Source organism: Microcebus murinus, chromosome 24, assembly GCF_040939455.1.
Source record: "Microcebus murinus isolate Inina chromosome 24, M.murinus_Inina_mat1.0, whole genome shotgun sequence".
Lineage (NCBI taxonomy): Eukaryota > Metazoa > Chordata > Mammalia > Primates > Cheirogaleidae > Microcebus > Microcebus murinus.
In genome coordinates this window covers 29,192,564-29,219,663 of record NC_134127.1, presented here as the reverse complement: position 1 = coordinate 29,219,663, position 27,100 = coordinate 29,192,564, and the positions used below count along the sequence as shown (strand labels likewise).

The following is a 27,100-nucleotide window of genomic DNA, read 5'->3' as shown; positions in this document are numbered from 1 at the left end:
CATGGCGTTGAGTTAGTGCTGTCTGTGGCCTGACAGCATGGGTCTGCTCACACAGGGGTTTTCGTGACTGATATACACACATGTGCATGGACATGGCAGAGGCAGAGGAAGCAGACCATGAAAGAACATTCAACAATCTCTACAAAGGGCGCTTTTGATAGTTTTTAGCCTAAAAAATGGATTATTTTGATCCCTAATATAGAAACATGATTATTAGAAACATGTAGAGAGAGTAAGAAAAGAGAAACAGATTATGGTCTACGTATTTAAAATAACCAATACAAAATAGGAAAGGAAAAAGGAAAGGAAAGGAAAGGAAAGGAAAGGAAAGGAAAGGAAAGGAAAGGAAAGGAAAGGAAAGGAAAGGAAAAGAGAAAGAGAAAGAGAGAGAAGCCCAAGGCCCCCAGCTGACCCCTGCTTGTAGACCATGCACTTGGAGGACCCACCTGAATTCCTGACCCCTCCGTCACTATGATCTTCCACACACAGTTCAGGTTGTTGCCATATGGCTCAGGGTAGCCGGGGGACAGGATGGTTCCTCTCCGCTGGGTGAAGTTGCCGCTGCAGGGGACTGAAGGAGAAAACTATATTTCATAAAAAGAAAGTGCGATGAGGACAACATGAATTTGGCATTCAGTTTTCTTTTACCGTGGGATCAGATAACAAGAGAACCATTACATGTATATGACATGTTAAATGACATTTTTAGCCAAGACACAATTTAGTCCATTCTCTTTTAAGTTGGTGATATCATTGGTTATTATCCACCATGTTACTAAGTTATAGATCTTGAGTCTATAAGGAAATCTTTTTCAATTCTCTAAGAAAGGGCTGCACCCAAAAATGGCATCTCGGAAGTGAGTTGTGTTTGGAATGATTTATCTACTGTAATTGCGGGGCCTTGGTAGAATATCCTCTTCTCTGTGTAGACATGCAACTCCAAGTGATATTAATGTGATTTATGAGCAAGTCCAGAGAGGAGACACTTAAAGTGTGCGAGTGAATGTGGGCGCTAACCATGATTGCACTAGAGTTTCCTACACAAAGGAAGCAAATAAAGTACAGCTAACAAGGTCATTGTTATTCAGGCTGCACTAACCTACTACTTTCCAGACATTCATCAGCCCCAATTTATTAAAAGGACATTATGTCAGTAATATTGCAAATCAATATTATAATGATTTTCCCCCCAAATGGAATGATGTTGTATATCCAAGACTTTAGAGCTGATGGCATCTTAATGGGCACTGAGAACAAAAACACACTGTATCCTGGTTAGGCTGATGAGTTGTTTTATGGGACACAATAACTTTTAGGGTTTGGCTACTACTCGATTATTTACAATAAAATAAATCGCTCTGATGCGGGTCACGCGTGTGATGGGCTGCTGTGGACCAGACAGACCAGCTCTAAGGCGCTGCTGAGCACTTCTGGTCACCCCCCCCCCCGCCGCCCGCGTGAGCTGCCACATGCAAGGACATGGCTTACCCACGCAGCTGGGGACCGTGTCATTCCACTGCGCCAGGGCGTTGGGCACTGACTGGCAGCGGAGCGCTGTGGAGCCCTGGAGCAGGTAGCCCGGGTTGCACTCGAATCGGACGATCGAGCCTGCAGAGAACTCAGAACCAATTCTCCTCCCGTATCTGGGCTCCGGCACAGAACTGCACTGGGTGTCGCTGGTCCGCGGAACGGCTGGGGACAGAACACAGAACACGGACATCTGCATCTCCACTGGGAAGTTGAGACACTGCCTCGAATCTGAGCAATGACGGACACTAACCGCTGCTAAGAAACCAAGGCTATAAAAATGCAAGTCGTGATATTGCTTTCATTCAACTATGCTTCAATTCAGTGTTGAAGTATTTTCTATCAGAAAGCAAAAGTCGATGAAATTTCACACCATCTAAAACCTATAGTGGGAAAAAATTAATGATATATTATAATTGATTTTTTCCATAAATAAAAGTGAAATATGGAATAACTATACTATTTGCATAGGCATAACAAGATATCTTGGGGACGGGATCCAACTCTGACCACAAAACTTAGTTTTGTTTAATATATGTCTTCCACACACAGCCCAAAGGTAATTTTATACAATAGTTTTAGTAGTTTTGTGCACGGAAGGAAGTTTTGACTACATTTTGACTGTGACCCATCACGTGAGGTCAGGTGCAAAATCTTCCATTTGTGACGTCGTGTACATGTTGAAAAGTTTCAGATTTTAGAGCATTTCAGATTTTGGGTTTTCAGATGAGGGAGGTTCAACCCACATAATAAAATGCAGCTTCAATATTTGTTGTATTTATATGACTGAGTATTTTGTTGCAGTTGAACAATGGCATGAAGGGGAAAAATATGTCCTGTGGAGGCTTCCAGTCATTTCGGGGACTTTTTGCAAAAACAAGCATCACTAGTGGCCATGCTTCTGCTTTGATGGATTCCGTGGAAAGCTTCACTATTTTTGGCAAAGGTTCTGCTCGCCTAAGGGGCTTCACATGCAGCATCTCTTGCTTGTGCATTTACAGGACGTCGCTGTCATCCCAGGTCCCCAAAGATGAGGACGAGCACAGCATTGAGTCACTATTACAGCTTCCTCAGGAGTTCCCATTTTATTATTTTTTAATTATTTTATTTATTATTGTCATTCCCAAGGAACGTAACAATACATGAACAATACCTGGATAAAATCATGGAGAACGTTTTTAGAGGAAGAATTTTGGAAAGTAAAGAGAAGAAACTGATTTCAAGGACGTGAGAAGCGGGACAGAGAAGAGCCACGAAACCGAGACATCAAACCTCCGTGCAACATCCGGGGGAGGAAAAAACCAAACAATGACCCCCACTTTCCCTCTCAGCCGAGACGCGGTTCTCGCCCTTCAACCTGCACATTTCAGACGGCGCCAGAGAGAAATCCATTCTCTGCTGTAATTATTCTCTATTTTTGAGACTCTGTTTGGCACTGCTGTGAAACAAAATTGAAATCGGCCCAGCGGACAAGGGGGCAGGGAGCGAGGCCGGTCTGCGCTGGAGAGCCGTGGACGGAACCGTCCAGAGTGAGGGGCTTCTCAGGCCGGCAACCGCGCCGCTCCAGACACGGGCTTTCCTCTGGGCTTCGTGACTCGGAAGGCGGGGGCACCATGAACGTGCACGTGCCTTGCAGGGTAAAAACCCAGACACATAACGTGATAGATTTGCTAATGATTCCTTCAAGCACATGTGTTCTAATCCACGCACGTGCTGTGTCTCTCTTAGTGTAGGTGGGGCAGGAACAGCAACAGCAGCGATAGTAAAAAAATCCGAATGCATGTCCGAATCACTTGCAGTATCTAAGCGAGTCAGTTCCCTGTTTCATTTAGTGACGGAGGGACATTTTCTATTTCTCAAATTCGTGTCTCTCCAGTAGTTGAAAATTTGAGTAAACATGCCAGGACTAGTCAGTGAATTCAAACATATATTGCTGAGTTACAAATGGAATTGACGTTCAGTCTTCTTCATAAAAAGTACACATTTTATAAGCCTTGATACAAAACGTGAGTTTCTTAGACGTAGAAAACCAGTTAAGCCTCACGATTCGTGCATCTAAAAGGAGAAACAGCCTGGGGAAAACCCACAGAAACATGTGCTTGCAGGCCCAGGAAGAACTTGAAGCAAAGACATTCTTAACGCACATTCTTTTGACCCAAACTTAAAAAAAAAGTATTTATATGTTTTTAGCTCTGTTTGTTTTTAAGAATGCTATTTAATTAAGTACATTAACATGTATGCTAAAAAAAGAGAGAGAGTCTTGCTAATAGGAAGACCCTGGAAGAGTCTGGTAGACTGGGCGTAGTTGGGGGGGTGCCATCCCAGGTGTGGATGCTTGGAAAGCAGTACCTACCATGTTTCCCCGAAAATAAGACCTCCCCATAAAATAAGCCCCAGCAGTATTTCTAAGCATTTGCGCAACAGAAGCCCTACCCCGAAAATAAGCCCTAGTGACGGGCGTGGCTACGCAGCGCGTCTGCACAGCCCATGCGTGTCGTTGCTGAGCAGTAAAGAGGACGAGCAGCCCTTCTCGTCTGCCCCATCATGACAGCTGCCATCCAAGAGGTGACAGAAAGGTGCGGCAGCCCCACCCACAAGGTGGGCTCCCCCTGTCGGTCCCGGCCCCCTGTGCGTGCTGCGAGCTGAGGCTTTGAGGGGAAGTCTCCTCAGTGCAGTGAGGAGGGGACGCCCCGCTTTAGGTATTGTGTGTCCCCAGGGGGGAGAAGGAAAGCTGTGGCTGCCATTTTACTCATTTTACTTTTAAATATTTGAATGAATGTAGATTGTTTTACCATACTTAAAAAAAATAAAACATCCCCTGAAAATAAGCCCTAGGGTGTCTTCTTGAGGAAAAATAAATATAAGATCCTGCCTTATTTTCGGGGAAACACAGTAGGTTAGATCTGTCATCCCAGCAGACACGGCTTGGACAGGCAGTGACAGGACTAATGGACATGTATAAACTGAGAACTGTGCGATGTATGAGGTAAAAATAAATGGCTTCCTTTTCTCCCTGAAATAGATAGTAAATCCTTACAGTTTGCTAGTTTTGATGTGAGGGCATTATTTTGAGAAAACTGAAAGTGGCATTGAACTCTACATTGAAACCCAAAAGAAAAATAGGGAATGTGTGGAACTAGCCAGGCATAAACACAAGAGCGTTAGAAATAGTCATACGCTGTCTTATCGAAAAATGGCGGAGTAGAGGTGACTCTCCGGACTCCTGCTCCCAGACAAGGAGACACAGATCGAGGTCTCCTACACGCGAGTCGATCTCCCCACTACAAGGACAGCATTGAGAATCCGCAGAGGAGCAACACAGAACTCCCATAAAAGGATAAACAAGGTGATCGGGAAATAAGATCGTGTTCTCTGGAGAGTGCAAAGCAAACAATAGGGTGTGTGGGAGGGCGCCGGCCCGCCGGCCAGGTGTTGAAGTGGGATCAGACCCACAGGAGAACTCCTTGCTTCCCCATTGACCTCCACACCCACCCAGCCAGAGACCTGTCTGAAACTGGTGCGAAATTGCAGCAGGAGAAGAAGGTGCTGGAGGGTGCGGTTGATGGTGAGAGGCGGCAGCATGGTCTCCCATGAGCCCCATGCTAGGACGGCTCCAAGACGGGAGGAAACTGATCTGCGTGGACCGGGGAGGCGGTTAGAGGTCTCGCCTCTGGTAACCTGCGTGACTAAGCGGGGGCTCTGAGCTGGAACTACCCCGGGAGAATAAAACCGCAGAGGGTGGGTCAGTAAAAGCATGGGCTCCGACTGAACAGGCATGCGGGCCGGCGGTGTGGAGGAACCTTCGGGGCATCCTATTGACCCAGGCCCCCAACCCGGCACCGGCTGCACCCTAATCAGTCGCCCCCAGTACTGGTGCCCTACGAGTGGGCTAGCGATCGCCATTGAGGGGGTCCACAGCCCAGCCGGCAGCGGCCAAGCACCCCGCCCCCGCCCAGAGTAGAGTCTCTCCTGGCAAATCCCGCCCCTACACAATCTGCGATGGGCTCATCAGGCTTGGTTCCATCAAGGATCTACTGAGAACTCTAGCAGCCAAGGGGAGACACAGCCACTGGGGCACCAGGGTGCAGGGCAGACTGGGGATATAACGCCTCCCCTCAGCCTGCATCTCTCTTGCCCAAAGTGGTAGGCTCCACCCCTGGAGGCGGGGCAAGACAAGAAAACCCACTTTCCCCAAAAGCTACCCCTGTCAGGGGAACCTTCCAAGTGTGGTGGAAGAGCTCCCCCGAGTGACTGATCAAGAAACTACAAAAAGTAGTCGACTGAGCTCTAGCAATTGACCCAGATGGGGAGGACCCAACGCAACTCAAAACATCAAGACGAAAATACGCCCCCCAGGAGATACACCAAATGTCATACACTAAATGACAGAAGAAGAATTCCAAAATTGGATTGATAAAAAGCTCAATGAAATGCAAGAAAAAATGGATAATCAACACAAAGAAACCACAAAGAAGATACAAGAATTGGAAGAAAGATTCACTAAGGAGATTGACATCTCGAAGAAGAATCAATCAGATACCCTCGATATGAAGAATTTATTCAGGGAAATTCAAAACATAGTGGAAAGCCTCAAAAATAGGGTGGACCAAACAGAAAAAAGAATCTCAGAGCTGGAAGACAACTCATTGAAATCAAATAAGTTAATCACAGAGCTAGAGCAGAAAAATAAGAGACATGAGCAAAGCTTATAAGAATTGTGGGATTATACGAAGAAAAATAACCTGCAGGTCCACTGGATTCCAAAGAAAGAGGAAGAAAAACCCAAGGGATAGATAAGCTTTTTGAAGAAATAACTGAGGAAAACTTCCCAGGTCTAACCAGTAACCTAGAATTAGGAATACAAGAGGACAAAAGGAACCCTGGGAGATGCAATGCAAACAGGAAAACACCACGCCATGTAGTCATCAGACTGACCAAAATATCAACAAAAGAGACCCTCCTACAAGCGGTGAGACGCAGGAAGGAAATCACATATAAAGGAAAACCAATCCGAATAACTCCAGATTTCTCAACTGAAACAATACAAGCAAGGAGGGAATGGGGACACACTTTCACTCTTTTAAAACAAAATAACGCCCGGCCCAGAATCTTGTGTCCAGCAAAATTAAGCTTCATATATGAAGGAGAAATTAAGACATTCTCAGATAAGCAAACTCTCATAGAATTCACCAAGACAAGACCAGACCTACAAGAAGCACTCAAATCAGTGTTATGCACGGAACACCGTAATAAAAACTCACGAATATAAAAACAACCAAAACCCAAAGATTAAAGGCCAGATACTACAATGGCTCAAGAGAGAAATCAAAGCAACAAGATCCAACCCAACAGAATGAACAGTAATTTACCTTACCTATCAGTTCTCTCAATAAATGTGAATGGCTTAAACTCTCCACTCAAGAGACATAGGCTGGCTGAATGGATAAGAAAATACAGGCCAAGTATATGCTGTCTTCAGGAAACACATCTAACCTGCAAGGATGCATACAGGCTAAAAGTAAAAGGGTGGAGATCAGTATTCCAGGCAAGTGGAAGCCAAAAGATGGCTGGCGTGGCAGTTCTAATTTCAGACGATTTAGTTTTTAAACCAACAAAAGTAGTGAAAGACAAAGATCGTCAGTATATAATGGTGAAGGGCACAGTTCAACTAGAAGAGATAACAATTTTAAATATATATGCACCCAACTTAGGTGCACCCAGATTCATAAAGCAAACCTTACTGGATCTAAGCAAATGGATGAATAGCAACTCCATAATCACCGGAGATGTCAACACCCCACTGACAGCACAAGACAGATCCTCCAAACAGAAAATTAATAAAGAAATAATGGACTTAAACAAAACTCTAGAACAATTGGGTCTGACTGATATTTACAGGACATTCTACCCCAAATCCACTGAATATACATTCTTCTCATCAGCTCACGGGACATTCTCTAAGATTGACCATATCCTAGGACACAAAGTAAACCTCAAGAAATTTTAAAAAATAGAAATCATACCATGTAACTTCTCAGATCACAGTGGAATAAAAGTAGAAATCAACCCTAAAAGAAACTCACACTTCTACACAAAAACGTGGAAATTAAACAACCTCCTACTAAATTACTTCATAAATGAAGAAATCAAGATGGAAATAAAAAAATTCTATGAAGAAAACGACAAGGGAGAGACAAGTTATCAACTCCTCTGGGACACAGCTAAAGCAGTTCTGAGAGGAAAGTTTATTTCCATAACTGCCTATAACCAAAAGTCAAAAAGATCACAAATAGACAATCTAATGAAACGACTCAAAGAGCTGGAAAAAGAAGAACAGACCAATCCCAAACCAGGCAGAAGAAGTGAAATCAACAAGATCAAATCAGAACTAAACGAAATTGAAAACAGGGAAGCTATTCAGGAGATTAATAAAACAAAAAGTTGGTTCTTTGAAAAAATAAACAAAATTGACACACCATTGGCTAGGTTAACAAAAAGTAGAAAAGAGAAATCTCTAATAAGCTCGATCAGGAACAATAAAGGAGATATCACAACTGATCTCAAGGAAATACTTTATGAATACTACAAAAATCTTTAATCACACAAAATGGAAAATGTGGAGGAAATGGACAAATTTCTAGAAACACACAGCCTCCTAGACTCAACCAGGAAGAAATAGATTTCCTGAACAGACCAATCTCAAGAGCTGAAATAGAAACAGCAATTAAAAATCTCCCTAAAAAGAAAAGCCCCAGTCCTGACGGGTTCACACCTGAATTCTACCACACCTACAAAGAAGAATTAATACCTATCTTGCAGAAACTATTCCACAATATGGAGAAGAATGGAAACCTCCCCGACACCTTTTATGAAGTGAATATTACTCTGATACCAAAACCAGGAAAGGATGCAACAAAAGAAGAAAACTACAGACCAATATCCCTAATGAATATGGATGCAAAAATTTTCAACAAAATCCTAGCTAACCGAATCCAGACGCTTATCAAAACAAATAATCTATCAAGACCAAGTGGGCTTCATCCCAGGGATGCAGAGATGGTTCAACATGCGTAAATCTATAAATCCAATTCACCACATAAACAGAAGCAAAAACAAAGACCACATGATTCTTGCAATAGATGCAGAAAAAGCTTTTGACAAAATTCAACACCCCTTCATGATACAAACACTTAATAAAATAGGCATAGAAGGAACATATCTAAAAATGATTCAAGCCATATATGACAGACCCATAGCCAACATCATATTGAATGGGGAAAAATTGAAAGCATTCCCACTTAGAACTGGAACCAGACAAGGCTGCCCACTATCTCCACTTCTATTCAACATACTGGTGGAAGTCCTGGCTACAGCAATCACACAGGAAAGTGGAATTAAAGGTATCCAAATAGGGGCAGAAGAGATCAAACTTTCACTGTTTGCTGATGATATGATATTATGTCTAGAAAACCCCAAAGATTCAACCAAGAAACCCCTGGAACTGATCAATGAATTTAGTAAAGTCTCAGGATACAAAATCAATACACAGAAATCAGAGGCATTCATATACGCCAACAACAATCTAATTGAGAACCAAATCAAAGACTCAATTCCCTTCACAATAGCAACAAAGAAATTAAAGTACCTAGGAATATACTTAACCAAGGAGGTAAAAGACCTCTACAGGGAGAACTATGAAACACTGAAGAAGGAAATAGCAGAGGATGTAAACAGATGGAAATCCATACCATGCTCATGGGTCAGCAAACTCAACATCATTAAAATGTCTATGCTACCCAAACTGATCTACAGATTCAATGCAATACCTATTAAAATCCCATCAGCATTCTTCACAGATATGGAAAAGATAATTTTACACTTTGTATGGAATCAGAGAAGATCCTGAATATCAAAAGCAATCCTAGGCAACAAAAACAAAATGGGAGGTATCAATATGCCAGATATCAAACTATACTACAAAGCTGCAGTAATTAAAACAATCTGATATTGGCACAAAAATAGGAATATTGACCAGTGGAACAGATCTGAGAATCCTGATATAAAACCATCCTCATATAGCCATCTAAACTTTGACAAAGCAGACAAAAACATATGCTAGGGAAAAGAATCCCTTTTCAATAAATGGTGCTGGGAAAACTGGATAGCCACCTGTAGAAGGCTGAAGCACGACCCATACCTTTAACCTTTCACAAAAATCAACTCACACTGGATAACAGACTTAAACCTAAGGTATGAAACTATTAGAATTCTAGAGGTAAATGTTGGAAACACTCTCCTAGACATCGGCCTAGGCAAAGAGTTTATGAAGAAGTCTCCAAAGGCAATCACAGCAGCAACAAAAATAAATAAATGGGACATGATCAAACTGAGAAGCTTCTGCACAGCCAAAGAAATAGTCATGAAAGTAAACAGACAACCTACAGAATGGGAGAAAATTTTTGCATCCTACGCATCTGATAAGGGGCTGGTAACTAGAATATACTTAGAACTCATGAAAATCAGCAAGAAAAACTCAAATAACCCTATTGAAAAGTGGGCAAAGGACTTGAACAGAAACTTTTCTAAAGAAGACAGAAGAGTGGCCAACAAACATATGGAAAAGTGCTCAACATCTCTAATCATCAGGGAAATGCAAATCAAAACCACAATGAGATATCACTTAACTCCAGTGAGAATGGCCTTTATCAAAAAGTCCCCAAACAATAAATGCTGGCGTGGATGCGGAGAGAGGGGAACACTCCTACACTGCTGGTGGGACTGCAAACTAGTTCAACTTCTGTGGAAAGCAATATGGAGATACCTTAAAGCGATACAAGTGAATCTACCATTTGATCCAGCAATCCCATTGCTGGGCATCTACCCAAAAGATCCAATGATACTCTACAAAAAAGACACCTGCACTCGAATGTTTATAGCAGCACAATTCATAATCGCAAGGCTGTGGAAACAGCCCAAGTGCCCATCAATCCAAGAATGGATTAATAAAATGTGGTATATGTATACCATGGAGTACTATTCAGCTCTAAGAAACAATGGTGATATAGCACATCTTATATTTTCCTGGTTAGAGCTGGAACCCATACTACTAAGTGAAGTATCCCAAGAATGGTAAAACAAGCACCACATATACTCACCAGCAAACTGGTATTAACTGAGCAGCACCTAAGTGGACACATAGGAGCTACAGTAATAGGGTATTGAGCAGGTGGGAGGGGAGGGGGGCGGGTATATACATACATAATGAGTGAGATGGGCACCACCTGGGGGATGGTCATGCTGGAGACTCAGACTTGTGGGCGGAGGGGGGGAAAGGGCATTTTTTGAAACCTTAAAATTTGTACCCCCATGATATGCCGAAAAAAAAAAAGTTAGAGAAAAAGAAATAGTCATACACTGATGAGGTTCTCTCCGCAACCAAGTTCAATGCAGAGACAATCAGTCCTGTGAACCTGCAGGAGGAAGCAGAGGACATTGTGGAGCCTTAGCTGTCCTGCCAGGAGCCAGCAGGTGCCCAGGGCAGCAGGAGAGAGGAGGTTCGCTCCACCCTCATTGGCCTCCGTTGCCACATAGATTGATTCTAGTGTTGAAAGGCATGCTTTTCGGGCCAAAGTGTCTAAATGCAATTACTTTATAGAATAGCACCAAAGATTTCTTCTAATACTGGAAGAAACAGACAGTGCAGGACTTATTAAGAAATGTTATGTCTGATTTTTGCTTTTTGCATTGATTGACTTCAGGATATGCTGACTTCAGGTACAATATATTTTCTATGCAGTGGCAAAGGTCACCACACCTGTGCAAACAGCTCTGGTCATGGCACTGTCATCTCTGTTGGCAGGAAAAGGTCGGGGATTCAGGAGTGGAGGGGAGCCACAGGAGTCCCTTTGCAGTGAACGTTTAGGGAATTCCCAGAAGCCAGAAAACAGGTAAGGGAAACTTTCTGCTTGATGCCTAAAGGAAAACGTGCAATGCTGAACACGGTCTATGTTTAAAAGCAAGAATTGTATGCCTCCTGCGTCTTCAAAGAAGTTCTCTCATGCAGAAAAAAAAAAAAAAAGTGAGAGATTGTGGTCCAGCCCTGGACTATTAGAACCATTGCAGACACTTGCACACTTCAGATGGAGAATTATCAGATTATTTTTATGATAATTTCTCTTCACAGCTTCTGCTTCTACCTTCTATTTGCTATTGCACAGCTGAGGGAGTGGCTGCTGGTTTGGAAGGGGGTGAGGGCTTGGACGGGCAGGACCACAGCTGTGGAGGGGGCTCCACCATCACCGAATTGTGTCGGTGACAAAAGGTCACCGAGCTCAATCTCCAACACTTCTTATGTCACTGAAGTCTGGTGAACTGTGCGTGCTACACTCCCCATAGAGCACACAATGCCGTGATAATTCATTAAACTGCACCAAACAGCAGCGGATCCAAGCTCTTCCCAAGTGCTAACTCAGGGTCATCCGTAAATCAGTGCAGAAGAGCAACTTACGAGTTTCCTGAGGAAGGGTCATCCACTATTATGGCAGTATTTTGGGGTGCTCCTGTGTTCTAACTCCCCCTTTTTCTTCTCTCATCCTTTTTTTTTTTACACTCATGGCTTTTAATAAAGTACAGACACAGTTTGCATCGTGGACAATTCCTAGGTTATTAAATAAAGAATCCACTCTATTGCTTGCTTTTCTCTCTTCTCCATGCCAACCTTACTCTTTGCACTGTGGTGTTTGCCTTCCCTGCATCCCAGAAATTGCCCTCTCCAGCCCATAAGCTGTCAGTAGGATTGACCTTTTTTTTTTATTTCATCATATTATGGGGGTACAAATATTGTTAAGGTTACATATATTGTCCTTGCCACCCCCCCCCCCACCAAGTCAGAGCTTCAAGTGTGTCCACCCTCCAGGTGGTGCACATTGCAGTCATTATGTAAGTACACACCCCTCTCCTCCTCCCCCACCTGCCTGACACCCAATAAGTTTTTTTTTTTTTTTTGACATTTTGGTTGCATTTTATATCATTGCCTCTCCCTAGCAAGGGTTAGAGGTATGCCCTTCCCCTCCACAGTGCTCGCCACATCCCTCAAATGTAGGTCTACCTCCCCCCCGAATCCCTGGTGAACACCACCACCATTTGGGCACCATAGTTTTAGTCAGTGCCCATGCTTTATAAATGTGCCCTTCTACTCTCAAATAGTACGAAAATCAGACAAAACCCAGCAAATGTATAGGTTAACCAGGATGTTTACAAAAAAGCCCCTACCTACACTTCCGTTTCTTCGTAAGTTCAGAGAGACGGGGACGTCATCGTGATTAAAGTCTCCATGTGGTTGACTAGCGTGGCATGTAGGGGTGGGGAACAAATGGGCCAGGGACCGTGGTCTCTGTGCATCTGAGTCACACACACGGTTTTGCACCCGGACCCTGCCACACTTACTCTCACTGACGTCTCCAGCAGCTCTTCATAACAGGGCTGTTAACAAGACTTAGATTTCCTATAACCATGGAAATCATAAAGTCTCAGTGCAATTTTAACCTTTAATGATTTGTGAATGTATGAAGCCGTAAGTGGTGTAGGAAAGCACTGTTCAGAAAATTTCTGTGCAATAGAGTTCACATAATTTCTAGGCTTCAGTACAGCTACTGTCTTTCAAGAGGCAGTATTCAATTTAACTTTTCATGTGTATTGAAAACTTTTCCCTTCGGTGTGAAATAATTTATAAATTGCATTTATGATCTCAGTTCTTTATCTCCAAAGGATGTACGTTTGGTAAAAAGACATCAATTTTTGCATAAACTCACTGGTATGAACAAAGCAAGAAAAGGAGGCATATTAGAACTTTATGAAATATTAAATCCATTAGAGTTATTATATATTCCTAAGTACAGGAAAAATAGATCACTTCTATAAATGACTTTGTCTTTCCACTTTTCTATGTCTTATACATTATGACCATGTATTACTTTTTAAAAGGAACATAAGTTTTAAGAACATACACCTTGCGAGGATAACATCTGAAGACAGGATAGGCATTGGACCATTTGCACGAAATATTTAATCCAGTTATCTGATAGATTTTCTAATTTTCATCGAAAATCAAAGGAAGCCCTTTAAAAAGGTCTGACAACGACAGTCACTTGAATTATTTCCAGGAGGAAAAAGGTCCTTAGACCAGGTGGTCTAGTTCCTTTGCACGTTACACCAAGTTCGGTCTGTGATTCTGCTTTTGCAACGCAGTATAGAATTGGAGACAATCAGAAGGGGAGAGGCAGTGACACAGTTTGAGGTTCGTCCCCTCCAAATCCCAGGTTGAAATCTGATCATGCTGGGGCTGGGCCTGCTGGGAGCAGTTGGGGTCCTGGGGGTGGGTCCCCCATGAGTGGCCTGGGGAGTCCTTCTGGTCAGGTGAGTTCTTCCTCTGTAAGTGCTCTCCAGCACTGGTTGTTAAAAAGAACCTGGCACCTCCCCTCTCTTTCTTACTCCTCTCCCCATGTGACTCACCTGCCCCCTGAAGCCCTGGCTGGAAGCAGATGTTGGCACCAGGTTTCCTGAGCTGCCTTAGAACTGGGAGCCAAATGACCCTCTTTTCCTGATAAATTACCCACAGCAGGTGTTGCCCTTGTAGCAACACAGACTAAGACAGGCAGGTTGCTTACACAGGCCACGCTCTCATAAAGTCCATCTTTTTAAAATTCTGGGTAACTATTTGCATTTTAACTAAGGACGCAACTTGTAACAATGTAACTACTTTTGATCCGATAGCATCGCCCTTCAATCAATTCCGATTAAAACGGGACAGAGAGACCTTTGTGCTGCCCACTTACCTGTCAAGCACCTTTCTTAGTCTCTTCCCGTTACTCTACGTCAGCTTATTGCTGAAACCTGAGGGATTTTTTGAGTGAACTATTCTGAGGGCATCCATCTGGCAATTTGAGATTTTTAGAAAATATATATAAATAATATGGCATTGCTAGTCTCCATAACATTTGGGAAAACATAACATTGTCAAGAATGTTTTCTGGAGAATTCTTTATCAAAGGAAAGACACCTTGCTAAGAAATAATTATGCTTCTGAGGAAATATTTAAGAGTGGCCAGTAATCTCTCTAGCCTCCAGCGGAACGGAGACCTAGAAAAACTTAAGGATTTGCTTCTTACTTTTGAACACACAGTTTATCTTTGAAAATGAAAAGCTCTTTCAGACCTCAGTCTATATAGTCATTACAGCTTCCACCAAAGACCTGCTCTGTGCTGCTGAAAGTATATGAACAGTGTGTGTGGCATTTTTTTTTTAGTTCATGTAATAAATATGCAAAACAAAGGTGAAATATGTTAGGAGAAAACTATTCACTGTTTGAAATCTTGGAACAATCTCGAACATTTTCAATAAGCTCTAAATTCAAAAAATAAGTATAAAAGTACCAGAAGTTAATAAAACAAACACACACACACAAAAAACAAACAAAATAAATATTCAGTTAGGAAAACAGATACGTGAGTGATTTTATATTTTGTTTGGTTCTGTTAAATTGCCTTTTAAGTTAGTTTTTACAATAAGATGTGGAATTGTATGATGCATTTTGAATAGCTTCTAAGATATAAACTATTATATAATACCATACTTAAATAAAATATTATATTTGAAATCATTTTGCAAGATATAAAGAGCTATTAGGAAGTAATATGACCAATATTGGTTTCCTTGTAGTGCCAGATAGGTGAGATATTATGGAGTCCATGTATGAGAAATATCAGAATCAAGTGTCAAAAGAACTACAATGTTTTTATGAAATAATTTTATTATATATATATGAATACTGTCAATTAAATATCACACGAATGCAACTCTGATCCTTTCAGTGCTTTGTCTGAAAACAGAGGTGCGTGCCGTGTGGGGAGACCCAGGTGGCGTACGGAGTGACGCTTACCTTGATACACAAAGTGGAAGCCCCTCGCAGAAGCCCCGCTCTTCGCGCTGAACCGGAGCAGAATCTGGTTTGACGTGGCCAAAGGCAATGTCTCACCTGCACATACAAACAGAGGTAATCCATGACATCCAGAAAATACACAGAACTTCAGGGGTATGAATGTATTTTGGAAAATAACACTTAACTTGAAATTTCACATTTGATTTTTGAGCCTTAAAAAAAAATTCTTCCTTTTGGGCTTTAAGACCCAACTATATTGTTTTTATAAAGATTTTGAAACTCTGTTCTTGCGTGTTCATTCTATTAAAATACGTCATACTCCGTACTTCATGTGTGCCTTCTTTTGAAGAAAGCATTGAAATAGGCCTACGAACTGACAGCAGAGGAGCTATTAGTACGGAGTGAGTCATTTACTCAGAATCACTTTAATTTGATAATTACCTGCTAGGGCTTTACTTAAAATTCAGAAATTTTCTGTGAATCCAAAGCTGATTTTTAAAAAAAAGGCACTTAAAGGATGTAGAAAAATCCTTCTGAAATGCAGTGTTAGCTCTTTAAGGTTCACACACCACACGGGGCGAGAGGTGTAGGTTGGCCAAGCTTTCCAGACAGGGGAGAATGTGTTACTATGTATCAACATATTGAATGTGTGTCTTCTGATGCCTTCGCAGATATCACATCATCGAACATTTGTAGAAGATAACAAACGCAGATCCTAAGACTTTGGGTTAATAAGGAAACAGTGAGCAACTGGAAATAACCAAATCTCTACCTTACTTGGCCAAAGCCTGTGATGGGCGTGGCTTACTTGGTAAAGGACTTGCTACGTTTACTCAGTAAATGATGAGAATGTAGCAATAGAACAAATAAGGGCCAGGTCATCTATGAGGAGAGGTTAAATAGATTGTGCCACCTAATTCAACAATTCAGAACTCAAAGTGATGACATTTGATATATGTTTATGTTTTGATAGGGAAAGACTTCTATGTGTGATTTTAAGGGAAATAATAGGATAAGAACAGGTTGTCCAATAATATCCCGTGTTTTATGAGGTCCCATATACACTCATGCAAGCGTGCAGGGAGGCCCGTGTGTACACACATGTGTACACTTACACATGTGTGGGTGTGAAGAGTCTCTGCATCTATGTACCTGTAGGTTTGGAATGATCTAGAACAAAATGTTAATAGTTTGTATCTCCAGTTAGAATATTAGGACACAGGGAATAGAAAATAAAACCTACAAGATAGTTTATTATCCCTTTTTTTGATATTTGTTTCTTTTATGGAGATAAGTACTATATTTTCCATAATCTCCGTAAGTAAAGTAATAAAGGTAGGTGGTTTTATATATGGGACAAAAAATAATTCTGAAATCTTATATCTAACATAAAATCTTCCTGAACCCATGTTCAAATTCAAAGACGATTTAATTTCCCATTACTCAGAACAAAGAAAAATAAATAGACAAGTATTAGAATTAATCGTCCTCACTGTCTGAATGGAATTGACCACAGCGTTCTTTGAGAGCTTACCTGAATGAGACCCAGAGAGTGAGCTGAGCAGTCTGGCCTGAGCATGCGTCCCATCAAACAATTCTGCCAAATCATTCAGTGCTGTCTGGAAATAGGCAAACTGTCCAAACACCACTGTAAAACAGAAAGGGGAGTTGGCACAATATATTTTTTAAAAAATGAAATGGGCAATTTGGTTGTACTATATATTTATTGATTGACCCATAGGATGATTATCCTAAGAATCTTATGAAAAATAAATATTAACTTATTTTCTTTGCCTTCTAAGTTTTCAGTTGGTTAAATACTTTTATTTGCTTCTTTATCTTTTGTTATGTTGAGAAATGTTTTTTTTCTTTTAATAAATACTATTAATACATTAAGACAATGACAGAAGAATATCTCTAAAGGCATTCATTTATTTTTGAGTAATTTGTGACATTTTATTCCATGAAAAATAAGCATAGAAATCGTGTTCCATGATAATTTGGTGAGATGTTTAAAATTCTTCACAAAAGGTTATATTAAATGCCAAAATCATACTAATGCATGGCCAAACTTATATTAACTCATTTAAACCCTTGATTCAGTAACATACCACAGGAATGGCTTGTTATTCCACAGAATTGTTATTCTGCAACTTTATTTATCCTACAGGCCCCTGTGTGAACACACCTCCTCCAGGTAAAACACACCCACACATTCTGTGACTTCAAATGTAATCAACGTTTGTGCATCTGAATTGATGGCACAGAGGGCCTTTGCAATATTTAGAAAGCCCTGTGGTTTAGTGTCTATTTAGAAGCAATGAGCAACTAACCCTTTTCTTATTTATGTGTAAGGTTAGCACTGAAATCATTCTATGTCATTAGGAGCAAGAAAGAGAGGGGTGTACGCTGCTTGTGCAGGTCAGAATTCTAAGGGAAAGAATTAGTGTCAGCGCCCTGGGGACAATCTACCTGCAACAGTGTGTGTGCCTCTGTGTGTGTGTGTGTGTGCATGTATGTACATACATATGTGTCTATGTAGCAGAATACAAACACATGCAAAATTTATCAGGCATTATTGACATGTTATAATTTGTGGAGAGAAATACAAACAAGGTGTGTAGGCAAGATGGATTTTTCCAAAAGAAGAAATGCTCTAAAATCCTGGCTTCTCAGAGATTTCAGAGGGAGAGGATGTTACTATTTCTCTACAGTTCTCGCTCATAAAATCCATTCCCACCCTCTCCACCTCCACAAATTATTTAATTTGTTATCACATCATGATGGAGGCTGAATATTTGGGTCTTTTAATTAGTACAAAGGTGACTTATACATATACATAATTCCTACTTTTCTTGAAGAAATGTTTAGTGACCATCAACTCTCTGCTAAAACTAAGAATAAATGATTTGTTGTTCCAAACTGAACTTTCTGCCCAGAGAGAACAGTGTGGGTCTGTATCATTACACCTTTCACATTGGGGATTTATAATCAATATTTAGGGTAGGAACGTGACATTTTTTTTTCTGCTGAAAGAGCATAGCTATGTTGTGGTAACAATTAAATTTTGTACTCAGCTAAAATCAAAGAATAGGGCTGCTAAGTTTTACCCATTGCGATGAGTAAATTTTGTCATGTATAAATGAAAGAAAAATGAAAGAATTTTTTTGTGATAAAGTAACTCGAGGAATGTTGTTGAGCATTTAGGTGGAAAAAATGTATTTTATTTCAACACAGAATTAAGGGTGAGGTTAAATAAGGAACATGAGTAGAGAGAGAACTTGGTCCAGCTTAGGCAGTTGGAATCTGACACTGTTCTTGATTCCAACTACTGTTAGGTGGATAGTTAGGATCTTTAGAAACAAGAGTGCCTGGCTTTGGTGCTGCCTGGAGAAACTGCCCCCCCTGGGAAGAAGGATAATGGTGTTGCCCCACCCTTAATCCCATCTTGAGAAAATAACAACAGAAGTTTCTAGAAATCATTTGTCTCCCCTATGCCACCTTCTTACCCAGCAAATAACTCTCTTGTCAAATGTTAGAATGTTTCACCTCGAACCCATTCCAACATTAGAATTTTTATCTGCTTTGCGTTCTGATTAAGGGACTGCTGTTTTCAATGTAAAGAAAACCCTCGACTATGTAGGGTTTTTCATATTACTGTTGGAGAAGAGGAAATAATCTACAAGACGACTTTCTGGTTTACCCCAGAAAAGAATCCAACCCAGGACAAGTTTTCCTGGTCAAGAGTGGGCGAGGCGTCGAGCAGACGCGGCTCAAACCACCCGGCAAGTCGCCTTAGATAGAAATGAAGTCTCTCTGCAAAGCCCGATCAGAGAAAAATAAAAACAAAGCCAAATTAATTCTCTCTGATAATTCTACGTTGGAATCCTAGAAGGGAATTTAAACCTTCCGTATCACAGTGATAAAAAATAGTGTAATGAACATGGTGTAGACAAATCTGGAAAGCTTGCCACTTAAATGCAACTCGTCTTCCTTTATAGTATTATTTATTATACCAAGAGCCGGAATATCGGTTCATGGAATGGCAGAAAAATTAACAAGGGAAAGAAATATGACAATAAATTAAAAATCTTACCAAACTCCTTTGGCACAGTTATGGAGTAGAGGCACATTTCGCCAGCTGTGTAATTGCGAGGGTAGTTTGGAGATAACACTACCCCTTCCGACCCCGTGTACTGGCCTCCACACGGAGCTGAAAACAAAACCGACCAAGAATTACACATCTGTGCAATAACAATAACACCGCAAGTGGCGTCCAGCCAAGGCTGAAAATTATCAAGTAACTGAGCGCCACGCCACGTTTAAATGAAAACGAGACAAAATATTAAAGTTAAAAATCTCCTTTCAGAGGGGGAGGATCAAGATGGCGGACGAGAAGCACCACCAGAGTGTCTCTGCAGAAAAGACAGATTCTAGCAGAAATTAGAAAAAAGAAGCAAGAACGAGCATACAGCGGACGAGGGTCGGAAGGAGGGGTACCTGAGACCCCGGGAGACTCCACGGGAGGAGGCTGTGGAGGAGAACTGGAGGCTGAGACCGCTGGAGCAGCCCGGAGACCAGCGGGAAGGATAGGTGGATGTGCCGTTTCCCCTCCCCTGCATTCGGGACTGCTGATGGGCTCCCCAGTGGGTGGAGAGACCTGCGGACACCAGCCCAGAGACGGCTGCCGCCAGCCAGTGGTGAGCCTGTAGCAAACGTGGCACCAGGCTCCCAACTCCCTCCCGGCACCTCTGTGTGCACAGAACCCAGCCGCGTGGCAGGCGCCATATTGCCTCCTCCTCCCCTCCGCTGACCCTACCTGCGGCTGCCCAGAGAGACAATACAGCCACCAGCCAGAGGCATCTCCAGGGATCGGGACCTTCCCTTTTGGGACCCTACAGCTGACTCAGGGGAACTCAGACTGTGAGCTCCCTACCCACCAGCCCTCCCAGGTGCTGCTGGCACGGTGTTCCCAGGAGAACGGGGCAGACTCAGAGGCTGAGAGACATGGATCCAGCTTGGGCTCCCTGTGGGTGAATTGGGACCAGAACTTCTCTCCCTGGTGGGGATACAGTTTGAACTCTGGGACCAAGAGGTCAGACCTGCAGACCAGATCCCGAGCACTGAGGTCTAGCATTGCCTGGGGCACAGAAGGGTTATACATGAAGAGCCTACTGAGGTTTGTGTGCCTTCAGGGGAAGATTAGTGTCCTAGAGAGCAACCCTCCTCCCAAAAGGAGGCCATACGCCCAGCCCAGGTGGCGTTCCTGCGCAGGGAACCTCCCCGCCGGCATCACAGTCCGGGGAGGCCTGGTGGCGTGTGGTCTGGCCTGCTGGCAGAGACCCAAGAGTAGCTGCGGAGTTGAGGAGGGTGGAAAGAAGCGAGGCCCACTCCAGACTGCGGGTCTCAGACATCCCCACCCCCACACCCAGACTTTCTGGCTGAGCAGGACCATTCCAGCCCCGCCCTGTCAGCTTTTCCTGGAAGCAGAGAACAGAACTTTGACCCCTGCTAACCACATTGGTGGTGACTGAGGGCAGGCTTACCCAACCCAGCTCTGCCCAGAACAAGAGCTGATAACAGGAAACAAAATCAACAGCATAGCCTGTTCCTACAAGCAAGCGCCACCTACTGACAGGGACAGCATCCTGCACAGCCTTTCCATGGCACCCACTGACTCAATATACAGGGAGTGGTCGAATCTCACCCACAGACACCACCTAATGGCTCAGAAACTAAACAAGGCATGTGAATACCCAAACAAAAACCTAAAGGAAAGAAACAACAACGGATCGACATGGGAAGAAATCAGTGAAAGAACTCAGGAAATATGAAGAACCAAACGGAAAACACAGCCCCAAAGAGGAGCACCAGCCCCCTAGAAACGGACACCAACCAAAATCAGGCAACCAATATGACAGAAGAGGAAATTCGTATGTGGATCATAAGAACACTCACCGACCTGCAACAACAACTCAATAACCAACACAAAGAAACCACAAAAAGCATCCAGGATATGGAACAAAGGTTCACTAAAGAGACCTACACAGTGAAGAAAACTTTAACCAAAGTCCTGGAGATGAAGAATCAACTCAGGGAATTACAAAATACTCTGGAACGTCTCAAGAACCGGGTAGATCAAACAGAAGAAAGAATCTGAGAGATTGAAGATAACACCTTCCAATTAAATAAATCAGTCACAGAGATAGAGCAGAGAAACAAGAGAAAAGAGCAAAGCCTACAAGAGCTGAGGAATTATGTGAAAAAACCTAATGTGAGGGTCATAGGTTTAGCAGAAGAGGAAGAAGAAAACACTCAAGGGCTGGACAAGCTTTTTGAAGATATAATAGAGGAAAATTTCCCAGGCCTTGCTCAAAATCTCGATACACAAGTACAAGAAGCCCAGAGGACCCCTGGGAGATTCAATGCAAACAGGAAGACATCACGTCATGCAGTCATCAGACTGACCAAAGTATCAACTAAAGAGGCCCTTCTAAGAGCTGTAAGAAGAAAGAAGCAAGTAACTTACAAGGGAAAGCCAATACGAATAACACCAGACTTCTCTAATGAACTTTACAAGCAAGGAGACACTGGGGCCCCATTCTCACTCTTCTGAAACAAAACAATACACAGCCTGGAATCTTATTGCCTGCAAAACTAAGCTTCATATATGTAGGAGAAATAAAGACATTCTCAGACAAGCAAAGTCTCAGAGAATTCACCAAGATAAGACCAGCCCTACAAGAACTACTCAAAACAGTGTCACGCACGGAGCACCATAATAAAAACTCAAGAATATAAAAACAACCAAAACCCAAAGATTAAAGGCCAGATACTACAATGGCTCAAGAGAGAAATCAAAGCAACAACATCCAACCCAACAGAATGAACAGTAATCTACCTTACCTATCAGTTCTCTCAATAAATGTGAATGGCTTAAACTCTATACTCAAGAGACATAGGCTGGCTGAATGGATAAGAAAATACAGGCCAAGTTTATGCTGTCTTAAGGAAACACATCTAACCTGCAAGGATGTATATAGACTAAAAGTAAAAGGGTGGAGATCAGTATTCCAGACAAGTGGAAGCCAAAAGAAGGCTGGTGTGGCAGTTCTAATTTCAGACAATTTAGTTTTTAAACCAACAAAAGTAGTGAAAGACAAAGAGGGTCATTATATAATGGTGAAGGGCACACTTCAACAAGAAGAGATAACAATTTTAAATATATATGCACCCAACTTAGGTGCACCCAGTTTCATAAAGCAAACCTTACTGGATCTAAGCAAATGGATGAATAGCAACTCCATAATCACCGGAGATGTCAACACCCCACTGATGGCACAAGACAGATCCTCCAAACAGAAAATTAATAAAGAAATAATGGACTTAAACAAAACTCTAGAACAATTCGGTCTGACTAACATTTACAGAACATTCGACCCAAAATCACTGAATATATGTTTTTTTCATCAGCTCACAGGACATTCTCTAAGATTGACCATATCCTAGGACACAAAGTAAATCTCAAGAAATTTAAAAAAATAGAAATCATACCATGTACCTTCTCAGATCACAGTGGAATAAAAGTAGAAATCAACCCTAACAGAAACTCACATTTCTAAACAAAAACGTGGAAATTAAACAACCTCCTACTAAATGGTTACTTCATAAATGAAGAAATCAAGACGGAAATAAAAAAATTCTATGAAGAAAACGGCAATGGACAGACAAGTTATCAACTCCTCTGGGACACAGCTAAACCAGTTCTGAGAGGAAAGTTTATCTCCATAAATGCCTATAACCAAAAGACAAGAAGATCACAAATAGACAATCTAATGAAATGACTTAAAGAGCTGGAAAAAGAAGAACAGACCAACCCCAAACCCAGCAGAAGAAGTGAAATCAACAAGATCAAATCAGAACTAAACGAAATTGAAAACAGGGAAGCTATTCAGGAGATTAATAAAACAAAAAATTGGTTCTTTGAAAAAATAAACAAAATTGACACACCATTGGCTAAGCTAACGAAAAGTAGAAAAGAGAAATCTCTAATAAGCTCCATCAGGAATAAAAAAGGAGATATCACAACTGATCCCAAAGAGATACAAGATATAATTTTTGAATACTACAAAAATCTTTATGCACACAAACTGGAAAATGTGGAGGAAATGGACAAATTTCTAGAAACACACAGCCTCCCTAGGCTCAAGGAAGAAGAAATAGATTCCCTGAACAGACCAATCTCAATAGCTGAAATAGACACAGCAATTAAAAATCTCCCTAAAAAGAAAAGTCCCAGTCCAGATGGCTTCACATCCAAATTTTACCACACTTACAAAGACGAACTAATACCTATCTTGCAGAAACTATTCCACAACATCGAGAAGAATGGAAACCTCCCCGACACCTTTTATGAAGCGAATATTACTCTGATACCAAAACCAGGAAAGGATGCAACAAAAGAAGAAAACTACAGACCAATATCCCTAATGAATATAGATGCAAAAATTTTCAACAAAATCTTAGCTAGCCGAATCCAGACATTTATCAAAAAAATAATCCATCAAGACCAAGTGGGCTTCATCCCAGGGATGCAGGGATGGTTCAACATACATAAATCTATAAATGCAATTCACCACATAAACAGAAGCAAAAACAAAGACCACATGATTTTTGCAATAGATTCAGAAAAAGCTTTTGACAAAATTCAACACCCTTTCATGATATGAACACTTAAGAAAATAGGCATAGAAGGGACATACCTAAAAATGATACAAGCCATATATGACAGACCCATAGCCAACATCATACTGAATGGGGAAAAATTGAAAGCATTCCCACTTAGAACTGGAACCAGACAAGGCTGCCCACTATCTCCACTTCTTTTCAACATACTGCTGGAAGTCTTGGCTACAGCAATCAGACAGGAAAATGGAATTAAAGGTATCCAAATAGGGGCAGAAATGATCAAACTTTCAATGTTTGCTGATGATATGATATTATATCTAGAAAACCCCAAAGATTCAACCAAGAAACACCTGGAACTGATCAATGAATTTAGTAAAGTCTCAGGATACAAAATCAATACACAGAAATCAGAGGCATTCACATACGCCAACAACAATCTATTTGAGAACCAAATCAAAAACTCAATTCCCTTCACGATAGCAACAAAGAAATTAAAGTACCTAGGAATATACTTAACCAAGGAGGTAAATACCTGTACAGGGAGAACTATGAAACACTGAGGAAGGAAATAGCAGAGGATGTAAAGAGATGGAAATCCATACCATGCTGGTGGATCGGCAGACTCAACATCATCAAAATGTCTATACTACCCAAACTGATCTATAGATTCAATGCAGTACCTATTAAAATTCCATCAGCATTCTTCACAGATATAGAAAAAATAATTTTATGCTTCGTATGGAACCAAAGAAGACCCTGAATATCAAAAGCAATTCTAGGCAACAAAAACAAAATGGGAGGCATTAATATGCCAGATATCAAACTATACTACAAAGCTGCAGTAATTAAATCAATATGGTATTGGCACAAAAATAGGAATATGGACTAGTGGAACAGATGTGAGAATCCCGATATAAAACCATCCTCATATAGCCATCTAATCTTTGACAAAGCAGACAAAAACATACACTGGGGAAAAGAATCCCTTTTCAATAAATGGTGCTAGGAAAACTGGATAGCCACCTGTAGAAGGCTAAAACAGGACCCACACCTTTCACCTCTCACAAAAATCAACTCACGCTGGATAACAGACTTAAACATAAGGTATGAAACAATTATAATTCTAGAGGAAAATGTTGGAAACACTCTCCTAGATATCAGCCTAGGCAAAGAGTTTATGAAGAATTCCCCAAAGGCAATTATAGCAGCAACAAAAATAAATAAATGGGAGATGATCAAACTGAGAAGCTTCTGCACAGCCAAAGAAATAGTCATGAAAGTAAACAGACAACCTACAGAATGGGAGAAAATTTTTGCATCCTATGCATCCGATAAGGGACTGATAACTAGAATATACTTAGAACTCATGAAAATCAGCAAGAAAAACTCAAATAACCCTATTGAAAAGTGGGCAAAGGACTTGAACAGAAACTTTTCTAAAGAAGACAGAAGAGTGGGCAACAAACATATGGAAAAGTGCTCAACATCTCTAATCATCAGGGAAATGCAAATCAAAACCACTTAACTCCAGTGAGAATGGCCTTTATCAAAAAGTCCCCAAACAGTAAATGCTGGCGTGGATGCGGAGAGAGAGGAACACTCCTACACTGCTGGTGGGACTGCAAACTAGTTCAACCTCTGTGGAAAGTTATATGGAGATACCTTAAAGCGATATAAGTGGATCTACCATTTGATCCAGCAATCCCATTGCTAGGCATCTACCCAAAAGATCCAATGATACTCTACAAAAAAGACACCTGCCCTCGAATGTTTATAGCAGCACAATTCATAATTGCAAGGCTGTGGAAACAGCCCAAGTGCCCATCAATCCAAGAATGGATTAATAAAATGTGGTATATGTATACCATGGAGTACTATTCAGCTCTAAGAAACAATGGTGACATAGCACATCTTATATTTTCCTGGTTATAGCTGGAACCCATACTATTAAGTGAAGTTTCCCAAGAATGGAAAAACAAGCACCACATATACTCACCAGCAAACTAGTATTAACTGAGCAGCACCTAAGTGGTCACATAGGTACTACAGTAATAGGGTATTGGGCAGGGGGGAGGGAGGCAGGTATATACATATATAATGAGTGAGATGTGCACCATCTGGGGGTTGGTCATGATCTAGACTCAGACTTGTGGGGGGAGGGGGGGAAATGGGCATTTATTGAAACCTTAAAATCTGTACCCCCATAATATGCCGTAATAAAATAAAAATCTCCTTTCACACTGCTATCAAAGTAATAGAAAAGTAAATGCAAGGATACATCAGGCTAAAATAAAACTCTTTCCGCTTAAGAGAAAGACCTAACGCTATTTCCAAGCTCTGTCTTGGGCATGTTTAAACAATAAAGGAAATAGCTGTACTAACAATAAAACAGGTTTGATAGAGACACGGCTGAATTACTTTAAATGATCTCACCAGCATCTCCTGGTCGACATCAATTGCCTATTAACTTAAGAGACACCAAGGGTTGTTTCAGTTTCCTGTTGTTCTTATACGAATGTGGGACTAAAAGGAAAAATGATTTGCTTTTGAGGATTTTTTAGTTTTAACGTTTCATCTCATCGATGGAATTATAGAGCAACATATATAATCACTAACACTGCTGAAGTATCCTCTAAGTTCACGTTAAAGCTGAAGGAGCCCTCACTAGACAGTCAGGGCAGGTAAAAAAAAATATATATATATATGTATATATATATATATAGAGAGAGAGAGAAAGAGAGAGAGAGAGAGAGAGAGAGAGAAAGTGAGTTGTTGATCTTCCCTGATTATCCTATTTTCTTTGGGGTTGCTTTTCCTGAGGGGGAGAAAAGAACAAACGCTTCGGCACAGAGGTTCAGAACATGTTTACCAGCATCATAGGTGAGAACAGACATCCAATTCAATCTCAGTCACTTCATACGCAGCCTTTAAATTCAATCACCAACACTC

General features: G+C 41.3%; 1 protein-coding gene across 2 annotated transcripts in view; it reads right to left on the bottom strand.

Moving 5' to 3' along the window:
• CSMD1 (CUB and Sushi multiple domains 1) overlaps positions 1-27,100 on the bottom strand; it is a 1,569,742-nt gene that overhangs the window by 165,265 nt on the left and 1,377,377 nt on the right. For both annotated transcript variants that reach the window (XM_020282735.2, XM_075997279.1), the window contains exons 31-35: positions 19,560-19,676; positions 16,998-17,111; positions 15,464-15,559; positions 1,489-1,692; positions 447-571 (exon numbers count right to left, since the gene is read on the bottom strand). In XM_020282735.2, coding sequence (XP_020138324.2) covers positions 447-571; positions 1,489-1,692; positions 15,464-15,559; positions 16,998-17,111; positions 19,560-19,676 — 656 coding nt within the window. The remainder of the gene's footprint in view (positions 1-446; positions 572-1,488; positions 1,693-15,463; positions 15,560-16,997; positions 17,112-19,559; positions 19,677-27,100) is intronic.